The sequence below is a fragment of the Pipistrellus hanaki genome, assembly GCF_964339955.1.
Source record: "Pipistrellus hanaki genome assembly, chromosome: 3".
NCBI lineage: Eukaryota > Metazoa > Chordata > Mammalia > Chiroptera > Vespertilionidae > Pipistrellus > Pipistrellus hanaki.
The window spans coordinates 119,355,180-119,372,652 of NC_140505.1; the positions used below are offsets into that span (position 1 = coordinate 119,355,180).

The following is a 17,473-nucleotide window of genomic DNA, read 5'->3' on the forward strand; positions in this document are numbered from 1 at the left end:
ATTACTAAAGATTCAGTCCAAGTTTCCCCATTCTTCTCTCCTATACTTTTGCTCCAGGGATTTCATCCACGTCCATGTATATGTTGATAACTTCTAAATTTTTATCCAGGCTTCCTCTTTGTTCTACAGATCTTCCAGACCAGTGCTTCTTTAACATCACTTGAATTTCTCAAAAGAATACCACACCCAAATTTTCAAGTTTTCTCCCAAATATTGCTCTTCAGTGTACATCAGAATCACTTTTCACCTAGTCAAACATTGTGGAAAGTGTTATCAACCATAACCAAAGAATACTAGGAACAAAATTGTATTATAATCCAAATTAGATTTATTTCACTTAATTCAGCTTGAGGGAATAAATTCCAGAGAAACTGTGTGTTGTCTCAAGAAAGAAAATGTTTAGAAGCTTCTGACAGGATTTGGAATTGTACTACATAGTTGTAGGAAGGATTTTAAAAAATTGGATCCACGTTTGAATTGGAGGTTGTCAAGAAGCTAGGGAGCCAAGACCGGTTTGGCTTAGTGGATAGAGCGTCGGCCTAGGGAGTGAAAGGTCCCGGGTTCGATTCCAGTCAAGGGCATGTACATTGGTTGCAGGCACATCCGCGGTGGGGGTGTGCAGGAGGCAGCTGGTCGTCAATGGCTGGTCTTACTTTAAAAAAAAATTATAGGAGGCATGAGAATTAAAGTGTAGGTCTGAGAGTAGTCACTGCTAACGAAGTATTCAATAGCAGTTACATGTTAGTCAGAAGAGAGGATGTTGAGAATGGTCTTGTGTGTCTTGTTCCAGACATGTCATTGAGTGGCCTGATATGACTATTATTTAGAATTGCCATTTATTTTGAATTTTAGCACTTCTAAATTTTAGCTAGGCAATTTTGAAAAAGTAACTTGAACTTACAGTTTTATTTTTCCAGTAAATAAACACATAACTATTATCTTAGACAAAACTTCAACATTACTTTTTATATGAGTTAGCTGTACACATATTTTTCCTTCATTTTCATAATAAAACATTCTTTAGGTTTCTAAGAAAAAAAGCTCCAATATTATTTTACCCACTTGCCCTGGTTGGTATGTAATGAAACCTACACATTAAGAGGCAGAGCAACCATGAGATTATCAACTGCTTAAGGTCTGTAGGGTTATACATCCAAAGATATCTTGCTTTTCTCAAGAGGAAACTGAAAAAAAATGGAAGTCTAACACAGAAGACCTTCAAATAATCAGGAGGCAAGAGAGTATGTGTTTTGGGTAACAAGTTAGGCACTCAAGCCAGAAAGCTTGGATTTGAATCTGACTTTACAATCCATGCCTCTCTCCCTTAGTGTTTGACCTCTTTGTGTCTTAATTTCATCTTCAGTGAAGCAGCAGAAATAGTCTCTCTTAGAATTGTGAGGATTAAATAAGCTAGTAAATATAAATTGGTCAGAACCGCATGCAGCTCACAGTAGGCACTCAACTATTTAGTTGGCATTGTTAGTACAATTCATTATATCATTAGGAGTTTAAGAAGCCTTTTAAAAATTGAATAGTTGTCAAGAACACTCTGTATGAGTGGTATGAATGTAAGAGAATTTTAAAGTTGGAGTTATCTCCAAAATTTTTAAGATAGATCTGGCCACTCAAGAATCTTTCAGAGAGAGCTGCTCAGATGCCAGCACACTTGAAAATAGTGAGTCAGGAATTATGTTAACACATTGGAATCTTGCATGGAGACTGGGATGGCAAAAGAGTGATATGAATTGTAGACTTTCAAAACTGTCAAAGGAATTGATGAAGTACCCTGCTTGCCAGGAAGGGCTTATGCAACACCTCTGGACTGAATGTAAGAGGAACTTCTGGTGTGATTCCATGAAATCTATAACTGAAGTGGCCCCGTTCTTCTCTTCCTGGTAAGCTGGCCATTGTGACCTCTATTAATGCATGTAAGTGGGATAAAAATGGTTTTGATTATGACGTCTGTTTAAATTAGCCTTCTGTGTCTGTTCATAATTTCAGTTAAACTGTGTGCTTTTAGCATTCACTATATTGGATGTTGTTTCTTTGGGGCAGAGGGGAAAAAAAACACAGTGTTTGCAACAAAGATTAAATTACAGCTTTAAAAAATATAATGCAGAACACAGAGAAAAGCTCTGTATTTGTTCTTTAAGAAAAAACTTAATTGATTTTTTAGACATAGACAAAGGGAGAGGGAGAGGGATGAGGGAGGGAAAGAGAGAGAAACATCAATGTGAGAGTCAAACATTGATCAGCTGCCTCCTGCAACCCGGGCATGTATCCTGATTGGGAATTGGGCTGGTAACAATTTTGGTGCATGGGTCTATGCCCAGCCAACTGAGCCACACCGGCCAGTTGTGGCTCAGTTGGCTTATATTTTGTGCTTATATTTGGTGACTAGTCATTTATTTTTGAATGGTATGTTTGAATTAAGTTTATTGGCACATTTATGTTGAATACTTGTAGTTATATGAATTGTCAAGTCATTATTAGATGCTTGCCTATATTTACTTGTATTTTACATAAAAATATGTAGATACACTATTTAAAATTTTCAGTTTATTATCATGGATTCTGTGTTTAACCACCAATGACTTCCCAAACTGGAATCTATTATGAGAAGAACTAGATCCAAGGTTTTGTATATTTGTTTTAAAATGGGAACTTCAGCCCTGACAGTTTCAAAGGGACAAAGAAAAGAAAAAAAAGAAAAAAGAAAAAGTAGAGTTCCTAAATAGTAATGTGTCAATATGTTATTATCAGCCTTATACTAGCTATCCTGCTTCTACTTCTGGGACTATATCTTTAGAGAGTAAATAATGGAAAAGAATAATGCTATATGCTCAAAGGCATTCACAGCAGTCTTCAGTGCAACAAATATCAAGAGTTTAGAAACAACCTAAAGGTCTAACAATAAAATAATGGGTAAAAATATACTTCATTAGAATGGATTCTTATAGTCATTAAAATGATTATCATAAAGGCAGTATAGAATCATTGAAAATTTTTTTTACTAGAGACCTGGTGCATGAAATTTGTGCATGGGAGGGGGGTGTCCCTCAGCCCAGCCTGCACCCTTTCCAATCTGAGATCCCTTGGGGGATGTCCGACTGCCTCTCCAATCTGGGACCACTGGCTCCTAATCGCTCACCTGCCTGACTGCCTGATCTCCCCTAACTATTCCCCTATCTACCTGATTGCCCCTAGCTGCCTCTGCCTTGCCCTGCACCTGGGAACCAGGATTCCCTCCGTCTGCCTAGCCATAGGCACCCAGGACCGAGCTGGCTTCACCCAGGCCGCAGCCTCAGGTGCCCAGGACCACGGGACGAGCTGTTTGTCGCTCTCCTGGGCCACATCCTGGCTGGTCCCCATTCTTCTCTCTTGAGCTCATTTGTGCCTGGCTGGATCCCAATCCTCTCTCCCCAGAGTGTCTGAGCTGTTAGGGTGGATGGCATGAGGGTGTGACGATCATTTGCAAATTAGTTCTTCCTTATATAGGACATGATGTTAAGTAAAAGAGGCAGAATATAAAATTTGTTGACTGATAAGGCAAATATAAGCAATATATGCATTTGGATCAACTGAAAATAACTACCTGGTGATGGGAATATGAATACTTTAAATATATTTTCTTCTTCTTTTTTTTTTTTTTTAAGAGAAAAAGTAAAGAGTTTTAAGCAACATGACCAGATTATTCAATAGCTATGTTTCTTGTTCATTTTTTAATAGATTTGTAAAAATGACAGCTTGTTTGTTAAGGCAATTGAGCTTTAGCTAAAAAACCTGATTTGTTTGCTTCAACAGATTCACTGTATCTTGATTTTCTTAATAATCTTGTACAAATACCAATGCCGACGACTGGCTTGCTATTTTTATTAACATGAAAAGATCCCGAGGGTGAAAAGATACCATAATCAGAGATAAACAGGAAAAGTGCCACATGTGGTCTTTGAAGAGTTGTTCCTAAGTGCTATATAGTTTTCTGAGAAGTTGCAGTTTTAGGGTAGATATATAGACAGTAAACAACTTTTTCCAATTCTTAGATTTTACTTTTAAATTATCTTTTACATTATAATTAAAAGACATAACCATAGTCATTTGTGAGAAATAGTTACCAACTTCCTTCCCCCACCCCCAAAACACACTCACACACACACACAAAACAAAACCAGCCAAAACCGGTTTGGCTCAGTGGATAGAGCGTCAGCCTGCGGACTGAAAGGTCCCGGGTTCTATTCCGGTCAAGGGCATGTACCTTGGTTGTGGGCACATCCCTGGTGGAGGATGTGCAAGAGGCAGCTGATTGATGATTCTCTCTCATCAATGTTTCTAACTCTCTATCCCTTTCTCTTCCTCTCTGGAAAAAATCAATAAAACATATTAAAAAAAAAAACAAAACAAACAAAAAAACAAAACCATAATTTAAACTCAAAATTTATTAACAAGTCCTCTGTTAAAAGAATGTCAGCTGAAGGAAGAGATTTGTGAAATTCTGGTCTTCATTGTTTTTATTCTTTGGCAGTGTCTGAAGAGAGAGGGATCTGATCTTAGATACGCACCTTGAGCAGGAGGCCAAGGCTGTGAGTGAGTAGCCTTGGGATCTGCACGCTCCTAACCTCAGAATACGGTAGACACTATGGAGTATGGCAGAATCCTCTATCTTCTGGTGCATAAAGCTTTCTCATAAGAGCCACTTTAAGCCTCTTTTCAAATGTTAAGCATTTGGGAATTTCTTTAAAATACCCATTCTGATTGAGTATGTTTGGAATGATGCACATGATTATATGATCATGCTGATGATCCAAGGATTTTTTTTGTTTGTTTGTTTTGTTTTGAGAAAAAGAAGTAATGCAGGGAGTTTCCTGATTAATCTTTTGCTTTCTATATTATTTCTATGACTGGAAGAAACTAAACTTTGAGCAAGGAAGTATGTTATTAGAGTTGATTCCAATTTAAAAAGAAGTATTATTGTCTATAGAAATAACTTCTTCCAATTTTTACTTATCATTTTGTGCCCAGAAAGATCAGTATTGTTAACTTAAGCATTGCTGTATGCCCTCCAGTTTGTGTGGTTATCTGTTTGGTTGGCTGTTTTAAAATTTTGCTTTGGAATTTTCAAATTTAATTTATAAATAAATCTCTTCATAAAACCCCCTCTCTGATTCTTCTGGTGGTTCTTGGATGTATATATAAAATGCTAAAGTATTTGGTATTTAATAATAAGCAATTATCTTTAGGTATATTTTTAGTAATTATTACAAGATTCCTCTTAACATTAAGGTCAAAATCTTGTGCAGAAAGTTCCTTGTTTTTATTGATCTTCCTAAGTTATAATTAACCACTACCATTAGTGTTCAATTTTTCCAAAAATGGCCTCTGTCTGAAGCTTTTAACTTTAAATTGCTAAGTTCTGATTATAACTTATACTATACTCATGAGACAGTAAAAGCCAAGCAAAAATATATTATAGTAAAAAATATATTATTTGATTGGGATTCTTATGATTGAACCTTTTTTTAAGCCTGTGTACAGTGAGTTGAAAGATCTCTTATGTGTTTCCTATGAGAAGACATTTCTGTGGAAAATACATCTATGTGTTATTTTTATTTAGTTTGTTTTGTTTTGAATATAGGACTAACCTTAATTCCTTGGCCTACCCAAGTTTTGAGACCCGAGGGCTAGACAAAAGAAAAGAACAAAAGGGAAATCTATAAGAAGATATTGGGAGATCAAATCATTATGCTTTCAATGTAAAAAAATTCCTAAAGTGAACTATTTCAGAGAGTTACTGCTTGCTCCTGGAGTTTAGGCTACTGTTTTTATTTTAAGAATCTCTATCCTGATGCATGTAAATATATTAGTTTGTTCTAAGGAATGAATTTAAGTGTGAAAGCAACCAGCATGGTATCCATTTCATAGGAAATTTTTAATGAAAGCTTTTTTGGACTTTATTTGGTCAGAAACGTATATACCTGCCCCGGCCAGCAGGACAGCAACGTGAGAGCGAGGAGACACCTGGAAGGGAATGAGGGAGGACAGGAGACGCGGAGAAATGGAGGCAAGACAGGGTTCTGATCAAGCCTCGAATTTTATTGTTGAAGCTGCAATATATATATATACAGGCTGTAGGGGGAGGTTGCCGCGGGGACATTCCAAGGCGGGGCAAACTATGGGAGGGAGCGTCAGGGAGGGGATGTTGTAGGGATCTTCCGGAACAGTATGTGTCATTAAGGTTATCTTTAGCCTCTGGCCAAGCCGCAGGGCACCACATGATCTCTGGTGACTGTGAGTTGTAAGAGGAGTTGGAAACTTAACTCCCAAGATGGAGTTGTATTTTCTAAGATGGAGTTGCTTGTATCAACTCTGATGGCTCCCAACATATACCCTGTTCTTTAAGAAGTTATAGAAATTTGGACTTTTATTTCCTATCTTTCTAAGTTAACATTCCTGTTTTCACCCCAATAAAGAGCTATCCTATCCTACTTATACATTTCATCCTTTGGAGAGGCTAGAATCTAAAAATTAAGATATAAATTAAATGTGTGTATGATGTAACTCCAATAGGCTACTAAGACCTTCAGAAGCTCTGTAAGATTGCTTTAATAACTTAACTGAATAAAGCTCTATGATATTTAGCTTTAATTTTCATAATAAAATAAAGGTAAGGAGATCTTGGTTGAATTTACCATTGTTTCATTACTCTTAAAGATAGAAGCTATGCTATTAATGAAAGCAATTTTAATGAAATCCTTTATTCTCTAAGCATCTGAAACCAATTTATTAGAATAAAAACACATTAGCAATAATCTCATTAACAAAAATAGATATTAAAATTGCTAGGATCTATATATAATATGACACATACTTTAAAAGAATTTTAAACTTGTTTATTTTTAAGATAAGCAACAGTATTTGCTATTAATATGAAAAGCTATCCAAGAAAATCATTTACCTTGCAGAAGCTTTCAGTTCTTATACTTTAAATATTGACCCTCATAACTTGCACTGACTTTTTTTTTTTTTTTTTTTTTTAGTGAGAGAGGATGGAAGAGGGGTAGAGAGATAGAATGAAAAACGTCACTGATCAACTGCCCCCTACTGGGAATCAAGCCTGCTGCTACCCAGGCATGTGCCCTGACGGGGAATCGAACCAGAGAACTCTTGGTTCAGGGGTCAACGCTCAACCATGAGCAACATCGGCAAGGCAATCCTCATAACTTTTAAATATCATTGTTCAGTACAGTAAAATCTGCTGTTAAGGGAGGGCTTCCCAAACTTCCTAAATTTAGCGTAAATTGGTAATATTAATGTGGATCCATCCTGTCAAGGCATTGTTGAGATACAATGCCTTCTTGGGAACTTTTTTTCTGCCAAGGGTCATTTATTTATAACATCGTTTGCTTAATACAATATAATTCACTTAATATAAATGTATGTTGCTAAGAAAAAAGTTCCTAGATTTATTGAATTTCAAGTCCCACCTGTGGTTGCCTTGGCAAGGCCAGACCAAATTATTTTGAGGGTCTTATACAGTCTGGGGGCCAGACATTCCCCATCCCAGATATACACAAAAAATGTTCAACATCCTATACATTAAAAGTGAACCCTCCTTTGCTTTCAATTTTTGTCCTGTTCTTTTGAGTTAGGTGGAAATAGAGCATTATTATTATTATTATTTATTTAAAATCTACCTCTTATGGCTTAATTCACAGAGAGTTGCCTACACAGAGTTAGTTATGTTGTCTACTAAAATTAAATTAGAAATATTTTAAAGTCACTAGAACACCAGAAATGTCTGTTGTTATGCTCAAATTTAGTATCTGGAATTATTTTAGCTTTCCCTTAAAACATTATTTGAATATACTTTGCTCAATGGAAAAGCATCATCAAGTCTTTTTCTTTCTTTATTGATTTCAGAGAGGAAGGGAAAGCGGGAGAGATAGAAACATCAATGATGAGAAAGAATCATTGCTCTGCTGTCTCCTGCACGCCCCCTATTATGGACTGAGCCCACAACCCAGGTATGTGCCCTTGACTGGAATCAAACCCAGCTAGGGCAAGTCTTTTTTTTTTTTTTTTTTTTAAAGAGTTGTATTCATATTAGAAGACTGGATTCTTTCCTGAAAGGGTAGCTAACTCAGAATACATGTGCAATTAGTTCAGGATGGTTAGCTAACATGATACACACTAAATTTCATGTTGACCAAAAGGAAAGCAATATGGTTAATTTTATGTTGGAATTCACATACCTTTTCCATTTTTCCAAAATTTGACATGCTTAATCATAACTGTTTGAGTACAAGTTATAGGACTTTTCCACCCGTGAGATTTAAATACATGCTTCTTTGTTCTGTGCTGAAATGTGTTAACTCTTTTATTCTAAATTATACATTGGAAAATTCTAATAAAACAGTACAATTTTATTATTATTATTATTATTATTTTTATAAAACAAAAGGTCTTCTAGGGATAGAACATCTGCAAACTTAATGAGGCAATCCATTGAGATAAATACCTCAACTAACAAATTCCATTGCATGCAGCCAGAAGCATCATTGGCCAAGTACAAACCATGTGGGGATGTTTGGAGACTTTCAGTTTCTGTGGTCACAGGTAAAGCAGAGGTCATATTTCACATAGCAGACCGCTCTATCCACTGAGCCAAACTGGTTTCAGCAATCTTTTTTTTTTTTTTTTTTTTTTTTTTTTTAGTCTCCCAAGATGTTATGCTTCCTGACTAGGAATTTAATCTGCAACCTCTTTTTGTTGTTGTTGTTGTACGGGATAATGCTACAACCAAGCTGCCTGGTAGGGGCTATCCCTCCCAATTTTTAACTGCCACATGTGGGTGTGGGACCAGCCTGTTCTGCATCTCCTCCTTTCCTACCAGTTTGGATGTGGCTTCTTCTTAATACCCTTACTTAGAGGACTTACCTTCAGCTAGATTTCAGGTGTCCTGAATAATGGTAGTTTCGCAATTTAGATGTAATTTTGATGTTGTGGTGGGAGGTTCTGAATACCATTCTTATCTGTGACAGGAACTTGTTTTTCAACTTCACTAAATGCCAGGTCGTATTTTTTTCTAATGTGAGGCCAACAATGATGCTACTATTTCCAGAGAACATTAATGTTTACTTCTACCAATTTCCTAATCTATACAATGGTACAATGGGAATAATATACCTACTTCATGAGTTATACTGGGTATTAAATGAATTAATACAAGTAAAGTGCTTAGGATAGTGCCTAAGCAAAAAATCAATGTTTTATGGTATATAAAGATAGAAATGTATCAGATACTATTTGAAAGGATATTTTGGTGAGTGATTTAAGGTAGAACTGATAAATCATTAAGAAATACTCATCATGCAGGAACCGGTTTGGCTCTTCGGACTGAAAAGTCCCGTGTTTGATTCCGGTCAAGGGCATGTACCTTGGTTGCGGGCGCATCCCCAGTAGGGGTGTGCAAGAGGCAGCTGATCGATGTTTTTCTCTCATCGATGTTTCTAACTCTCTATCCGTCTCTCTTCCTCTCTGTAAAAATAAAAAATCAGTAAAATATATTTTTTAAAAAAAGAAATACTCGTCATGAACATTTTATGCTGTAGGCATGGTGTTGGGTGCTAGGTTTAGAAATATGCCTGATAATTGTTGAGAGATGCAATCCACCATGGTTACAGATTCCTTCTGTGGAATACACAAACATATTCAGGAGCCTCATCTGTGTTTCTTGATAATTTCTATCAATTCTAGACCTCCCAAATATTAATTAAGTCAGGATCATCTACAGTGAAGATTACAAGCTTGCCCACCTACACATATTTTAACACTATGTCTGGATTACATACATTAATAAAGAATTAATGACAACAGTGTTTTTAAATGACTTTAGAACAATGAAGTAAAGTTAGGATCTGAACAAAATATTTAGATGTGTTTTGAAAAAAACTTTAAAGAATATAGAAAAGCAGCAGAATGCTAGGGGTAAAACAAAACAAAACAAAAAATAATAAATTTAGCTCATAGCCATATAGGGGAGGATTGAACTTCATACCTCATGACAAAGACTCTAGAATAACAATGTATGTTGAAAGGGGGTAATAATAATAAATATGAATAATAATAATTATGCACAGTGGCTAAACCCACAAATCAAAGAACCATTTTTGAATGCATGTAGTGTGGGAAAGCCTTTTGTACAAGTCTCTGCATTTATACTTATAGATGTGGAATATATGCTAAGTTAGAAATTACCCTATGAATAAACATCAATCTTAACAGATTATTCATCAAGTAATATTTTATGTAAGTAAATGCTTTTCATCCAACAATCAAGTCCACATTGTTTGATTTAGAACGTATTTTGTGTCAATGTTATAAATATGGTTAATTTTCCATTTCTATCCCTCTAGGGCATTTAACAAATACAGCTATTGCTTTTATATTATGCACAGTGTCTGAAATTAAGTGCTTTTATATTGAGAACTGCAAGCATTTGCATCAATAGGAGAGAGCAATGGGGTCTAAGAACTGAGACCACATGGTCAACATGATTCATTTGTTTGTTACAGGAAATCTTTGCCCAGAAAAGATAAAGCTGTAAACTACTAAATAACTTCATTGTTGCTTCAGGAAATTCCCATATATTCATTTATCTCAAACAAACAATCTCCTCACCTTGGCAAAGAGTTCACTGACTAAGGCAACAGTTTGCTTATCAAGACTTGCTTCAAGACTCACCTTGCTATAGATACTAATCATAAAACTATTGTGGCATGAACTTTTCCAAATCCCAGCCTGTTCTCCTTCTAAACCACTTGAGCCCAGACTCCCAGGTTCTATTAATACCTTCCTCACCCTTTCCCTTCAGAGACTGTCAAGATTGTCACAGCAGCTGAAACCGGTTTGGCTCAATGGATAGAGCGTCGGCTTGGGGACTGAAGGGACCCGGGTTCAATTCCGGTCAAGGGCATGTACCTTGGTTGCGGGCATATCCCCAGTAGGGGGTGTGAAAGAGGCAGCTGATCGATGACTCTCTCTCATCGATGTTTCTAGCTTTCTATCTCTCTCCCTTCCTCTCTGTACAAAATAATAAAATATATTAAAAAAAGAAAAAAGAAAAAAGAAAAAAGATTGTCACAGCAGCCCTAGCCGGTTGGCTCAATGTTGGCCTGTGGACTGAAGAGTCCCAGATTCAATTCTGGTCAAGGGCACATGCCTGGGTTGCGTCCCCAGAAGGGAACATGCAGGAGGTAGCTGATCAATGATGCTTTCTCATCATTGATGTTTCAATCTCTCCCTTCCTCCCTGAACTCAATAAAAATATATTTAAAAAAGAAGATTGTCAGGACAGTCTTCTGTTATTGCAGAAAGTTCTAATAAATAGTTTTGCTTTATTAACCAGTTATCTAAGAATATTTCAAGTGAGTTCAATAATATATATTTTAATTCTTTTAATCCTCATAACACTCTTACTAATATAGGTTCTATTATTTATATGCCTTTTAGAGATGAGAAAACTGAGATACACTGAATAAAGTGATTGATCCAAGGCCACAAAACAATTTAATTCACAGGAATCTAAACCTTGGTACTAATATTACTGCACCATTCTTCCCCTAAGTCAATCAATTTGAAGAATCTCTGAGGAATTCTTTCTATTCTCTGACTCTTTCCACCCTAAGCCTCTAACTACTGTAATTAGTAATTTTACTGTCTGTCTTCCTCATGGCACTAGGGCCTCTTTGTGGACAGGGGTACACCATAATCTCTGCTTTATGGTAGGCATTCATAAAATAAATTTTATATGAAACTCCATTTTACAACAGAGGTTCTGAGATATTAGCTCACCCAGAAAGGAACTGCCAGAACTGATGCTCCCAATGCACCATATTCTCTAGCTCCACTGAAAATGAGTTCTCAAAGAGTAGTTTTAATGAGATGAAAATCTACAAACATTACAGTCCCACAAAAACATTTCTTTGCTCTTACTATAATATTATCATCTCAGTGTGATCATACAGGCCATCTCATGTTGATTAGATGCCTCAATCAAACATGTGCCTCTGATTAATAAAAATAAAACATTAATTAAAATTGCAAAAACATTTTAAAACATAGGAAAGTTCTATGTAGTTTCATTGATATTGAAAGAGTTGTAACTTTCTATTCTAAACTATGCTTTATATATATAAAGTTCTTTTTTTCTTTACTATAATGAGAAATGAATATCCTATAAATATTGGGCAGCAGGGAAAAGTTTAAAATTTTACATATAAGGTATGTTATGAAAGGAAAGAGAGTAGGCTGGAAAGGCTTTTTGCCCATTCTGAGATAGCTATTAATAAACAATATGAGAAAATAATATAAAATAAACAACCTAAAGACACAACCAAATGCAAATATGTAAACCCCATTTTGTTTCTGAATTGAACAAATTGATATAAAAGACTTTGTGAGCCAATAATGGAAATGTGAATAGAGTTTATTATGGAAAAAATCCATAACTTAGAAATATATACTAAAGTATTCATATAGAATAATAAACTGCTTGAGATTTGCTTTAAAATTCTCGGGGTGGGTGGGTAGGGTTGTGGTGGTGAGTGTGTTTGTGTGCCTGCTCACATGTGTAAATATGAAACAAAATTAGTAAAATGTTGATAATGGTTAAGTTTGTGATAAGTACATGGGGATTCATTACAGTCTACTCTCTATTTCTACATATTTGAAATTCCGCAGAATAAAAAATGGCTACTTTCACCCATATTATAGTAGGTATACAAAGTATCTGATCATTCATATATTTATTGGCTGCAAACTCCAGACTAATATAGAAATTCAAAGCAAAACATTCTTCTCTTCTGTGGAGAGAGTCCAGCATTTATGAAAGCAGTTATATCTCTGGTTAGGAGAATTTTATACAGCCTCTAGCTAAGCAACACGGAAGACTCTCCAGCTGTTCACCTCTTCTGCATGTATCAGAAACCTCCAGTTTTCTGCTAATGAAAGAGACATGTACCACACGGGGCAGAGTGCTGACCTTCTCTCACTCACTAATGCTTTACTCAGTGGCTTTTTACAGAGCACAAAGCAATTTCATTAAGTGCCAACCCACCTCTTTATTTTAAGGTAAACAACCTCAAGAAACCTTCAAAACAAATATCTCACTATAAGATGCATATTCCTTAAAGAGCATAGAATATTCCATCATGTAACTTCGATTAAAACACAACGTAAAATATAACTTATATCAGGCACTTTCTATGTCTGGCCTGGTTCCGGGGTATTTCTTTCCTTCAAATGTGGATTTTAACCTTCTAATAACATGAAAAGTCTTTCCAAAATGTGAAGAAAAAGGCAAATAATCTTTAGTACAACTAATTTTACCATACCTATACTTTTCCTCTTTTTAAAAAAATAAATTAAAGGCAAACTGTGGTATATAGTAAATATAAAGGGTCTCAAATATTGAACAGAAAACAAGGCTCAGCCAGATCACATAACTTGGTTGGAGCATTATCCTATAAACCAAAATGCTTGTGGGTTTGATTCCAGGCCAGGGCACACACCTAGGTTGCAGGTTTGATCCCCAGTCGGGGTGAGTATGGGAGGTAACCAATTGCTGTTTCTCTCTCACATCGATATTTCTCTCTCTCTCTCTCTCTCCCCTCGCTCATTTTATCTCTCTCTAAATTCAATGAAAATGTCCTTGGGTGAGGATTAAAAAAAAACACAAAAAAGAAAACAAGTTTCAAAATACAATGTCCTATTTATGTACTAAATCAGGAATGTAGATCAATCTTTTTTTTAAAATATATTTTATTGATTTTTTATGGAGAGGAGGAGAGAGGGATAGAGAGCTAGAAACGTCGATGAGAGAGAGAAACATAGACCAGCTGTCTCTTGCACACCCCCTACTGGGGATGTGCCCGCAACCAATGTACATGTCCTTGAGCGGAATCGAACCTGGGACCTTTCAGTCTGCAGATCAACGCTCTACCACTGAGCCAAACCGGTTTCGGCTGTAGATCAATCCTTTTATAATATTTTCATGTGTTATTTTAATTAAATGTTTTGACAATGAGAAAATGAATTATGGTAGCCTGTTGTTAGCTATTATTTTATTATTTATTTCAAGTACAAGGAAGACAATGTTTTAAAAATATTTACATAACATGACATAAATGTTTAGAAAAGAAAAATTAGGAATAGATTCCACATTTGTGGACTTTGTTTCTATTGACATCATTGCTGCTGTTTCAGAGCAATAACAGCATAACATCTGGGAGATTTCACAGGATCAAACAACTTCACAAGTGCCGACCATGCAATATCTTCCTGCAAATTGATAAGCGATTTAGAAATAAAACCATTTGTTGAAGATAAAAACGAGAGAGAAGTTAGGCTATAAAATGTAATATTAAAAACTAGGTAAAAACAAACCATATAAGATAAAACTATTCTTCGTTCAATAAAGTTAACATTCACAATTTTACCTTCAGAAATTTATGCTAAGGAAACAAAGATATACACAGAGAGTGAACTACAAGGTTACTCTTTGCTGTGATTGTGGAAAACTAAAACTTGCCAATAACAATTGGGTATTACTTAAATTATTATATGATGAAATATTATTCAGCTTCTGTAGTAAATTTAATGAGATGAAAAAATTTTCAATTAATGAAACAAATTAGATGCAAATAGCATTTACAATTTGATTTCAATTTTAAATAAAGTATAAACTATCTGCACATATATATTTTAGAGAGAAGCACTAAAAAACAAACCAAAAATTAAATAGTTAGTGCTTAAAGGTGGCATCATTGTTAGTTTTAATTTTCTTTTTTATATTGTTCATTTTAAATTCCAAAATAAATATGCATTAATTTAATAAGGTATCATTAAAAATATTAACAAATGAATATTTATATTATTTCTATTATCTCATTACCAGTCTATTAATCTTTGTTCATATCATTTTTACTACCTATATACTTAAGTTAATAAAAATTGTTTTGAAAAGGAAAATGATGAACAAAGTTGGACTGATTCTGTCACCTACAACTGAACCAAAGCTTTGCAGTACAGTACTTTTTGAGTTAGTAGCTTAAGAAAACACATCATTTTCTAAATATTTAAAAACTGCTTTTCTCCATATAAATACAAATTAGAACAAAAGCAAACATTTATTAAAATCCATTTGTTCCAAGTAGCCCGTAGAAAAGAAGAAAGCAAAGCTCCCCATATGATAAAACAGAACTGTTAAAATAAAGGGTTTATATAATGGAAACACAGCCTGAATCCACAAATGGGTTTAATTTAAACAGTTCACAAAACTTTTATTTTGATCAAAGCTGAGTAAAAGCTGCAAAAAACATTTTCCCTAAAGATAGCCCAAAGTACAATATCTTTAGTTATTCAACATAGATAAATACGATTGGAAAAAAACTCCACAAAAAAACAGAAGCAGTCTTCATTGATCAGAAAGAAGTTTCTGACTGCAGAGTGCATATGTCCCAAAATTCAAAAGGGAAATAAAAGGCAAATTCTTACAAAATATAACATATATATATATCTTTTATGTCTGGTCGTTATTACTTTTAGCTGTACAATATGGAATATATGATAATTTGTGCTCACTGCCTACTGTATAGTAATTATCATACAATTAAAAGAATGTAAGCTTTATTATGGCAGCATTGCTGAAAACATCTGTTATGCACATGTTTACGTTTTAAAAAGATGGAATGAATATTTAAACTTTGAAAATATGATGACAAAGATCACCTTATGTTTTAATCTTAAGTTTGTGTTAAAGAAATTTATCCTATATATAAGTGGATCCAAATTACTGAATTTAATAAAGATTTTTATTATGCATTTAAAAATAACACAACTTACCTGCTCTTTCAGGTAGCAAAGTCGATCCAGAAGAATCAATGTCTCTATACAAGGAGCCAGAACAACTTTCAACTAAAAGAAAGAATAAGATAAGATGGTATTACTTAAAAGGAAGAAGAAGAAAAAAAAGAGTAGCCAACTAACTTAATATTATGTTTAAAAAAATGTATCTATAGAAGTTTGTATATGGCCAAATCTTCAATACCCATTGTACATCTACAGAAAATGATACTGCAGAGATCAAAAGTTTCCTTTAATAATAGGAAAAGAATGTCCTTTTAGTGACTTTGAGGTAGAATCCAAAGGCTATCATACACATGTGATGGAAAGCTTTTAAATGGGCACTAAGAATGAAATTCATTAAAAGGAATGCTTGTGAAATAACAGAATTGAGAGCAATATGTGTTCAAAGAACTCGGAAACTTCTTTCAGTGCATTTATAATACATACACTTTAAGAGAAATCTACCATGTGTTCTCTTTATTACATTACTAACACCTAATATAGTTCTGAAATAGGAAGTGATCCCAAACGGTGTTTCTATAATAAGAGAAAAACAACATAGATTGGTTGGCCCCCTAATAAAATTTAATAGGATCCTATTCAATCCAGCAACAAACCCAATTTAAGATGTTTAATTCTGAGATTTACCATATTAAAAGCTTCCAGCTCATTCATTCTGGGCTTATACTTCTCATAGTAGTCCATTATCATTTTTTCTGGCAGCTTCAAGATAAAACAACAACAATATATTTAACAAAATTAACATTTTTTTTCTTATCAAACACACGGAAAAGTAAAATAAACATAACAAATGTGAAGAGTTCTGAGCATATTCATAAAGCAAATCAATATAAATCAAAATTCTTTTTACTTTACTCTGCTGTACCAATATAGGTTATTTAGCACAGCACAAATAAAATTACCAATAACATCCTATTAATATTGTTGAAGTTCAACCAGTAGTGATGAAAAATTTACTCTGATTTGTTTTTATGCTAGGGGTACATAGTAGAAACTTACTAAACATTTTTTGAATAAAATTACAATTTAAAACACTATCTAAAACTATACAATCTAAAGAAAATAATGCAAAATAATAGAAACACAATAATGATACAAATTCATATTTAAGGTTATTTCCTCTAACATCAACTAAATTAATCTATGAACAAGCATTACTCTTTGATTTTTCTTTAAAACGTATGATACCCACAGTCTGGGGAACCCTTGTTTTTGCTTACTGAGTCCACTGTATTTGTTTCTACACTTGTTATACTAGTTATATCAATAGTATTGTAATAAAATAATATAAATATTATGTAATCAATGATCAATGAAATATGAATGCAAAAAGTTGTTTCTATAAGTCGAGTGCCTCTGTGAAAGGCATGATAAAGGAGAGTCACCAGAGGAAACTGTTGTGGTCAAAACAAATAAAAGACTGGACAAGAAGAGTAAAAAATCTGAAAAGCTTTGTACTCATTTCTTTACAAATGTATAAATAATTTTTTTTTTTGCAAAGCCCCTATTCCTCTTCTTATTGTACTAAATTTATTTTGAATTAAAAAAA

General features: G+C 34.4%; 1 protein-coding gene across 2 annotated transcripts in view; it reads right to left on the reverse strand.

Moving 5' to 3' along the window:
• Positions 1 to 14,094: 14,094 nt before the first annotated feature.
• METTL25 (methyltransferase like 25) overlaps positions 14,095 to 17,473 on the reverse strand; it is an 86,087-nt gene continuing 82,708 nt past the window's right edge. Inside the window, exons 10-12 of one of the 2 annotated variants that reach the window (XM_084878859.1) lie at positions 16,552 to 16,626; positions 15,901 to 15,972; positions 14,095 to 14,337 (exon numbers count right to left, since the gene is read on the reverse strand). In XM_084878859.1, coding sequence (XP_084734985.1) covers positions 14,245 to 14,337; positions 15,901 to 15,972; positions 16,552 to 16,626 — 240 coding nt within the window. In that variant the 3' untranslated portion in view covers positions 14,095 to 14,244. The remainder of the gene's footprint in view (positions 14,338 to 15,900; positions 15,973 to 16,551; positions 16,627 to 17,473) is intronic. The other variant, XR_014794618.1, reaches the window with a different exon arrangement.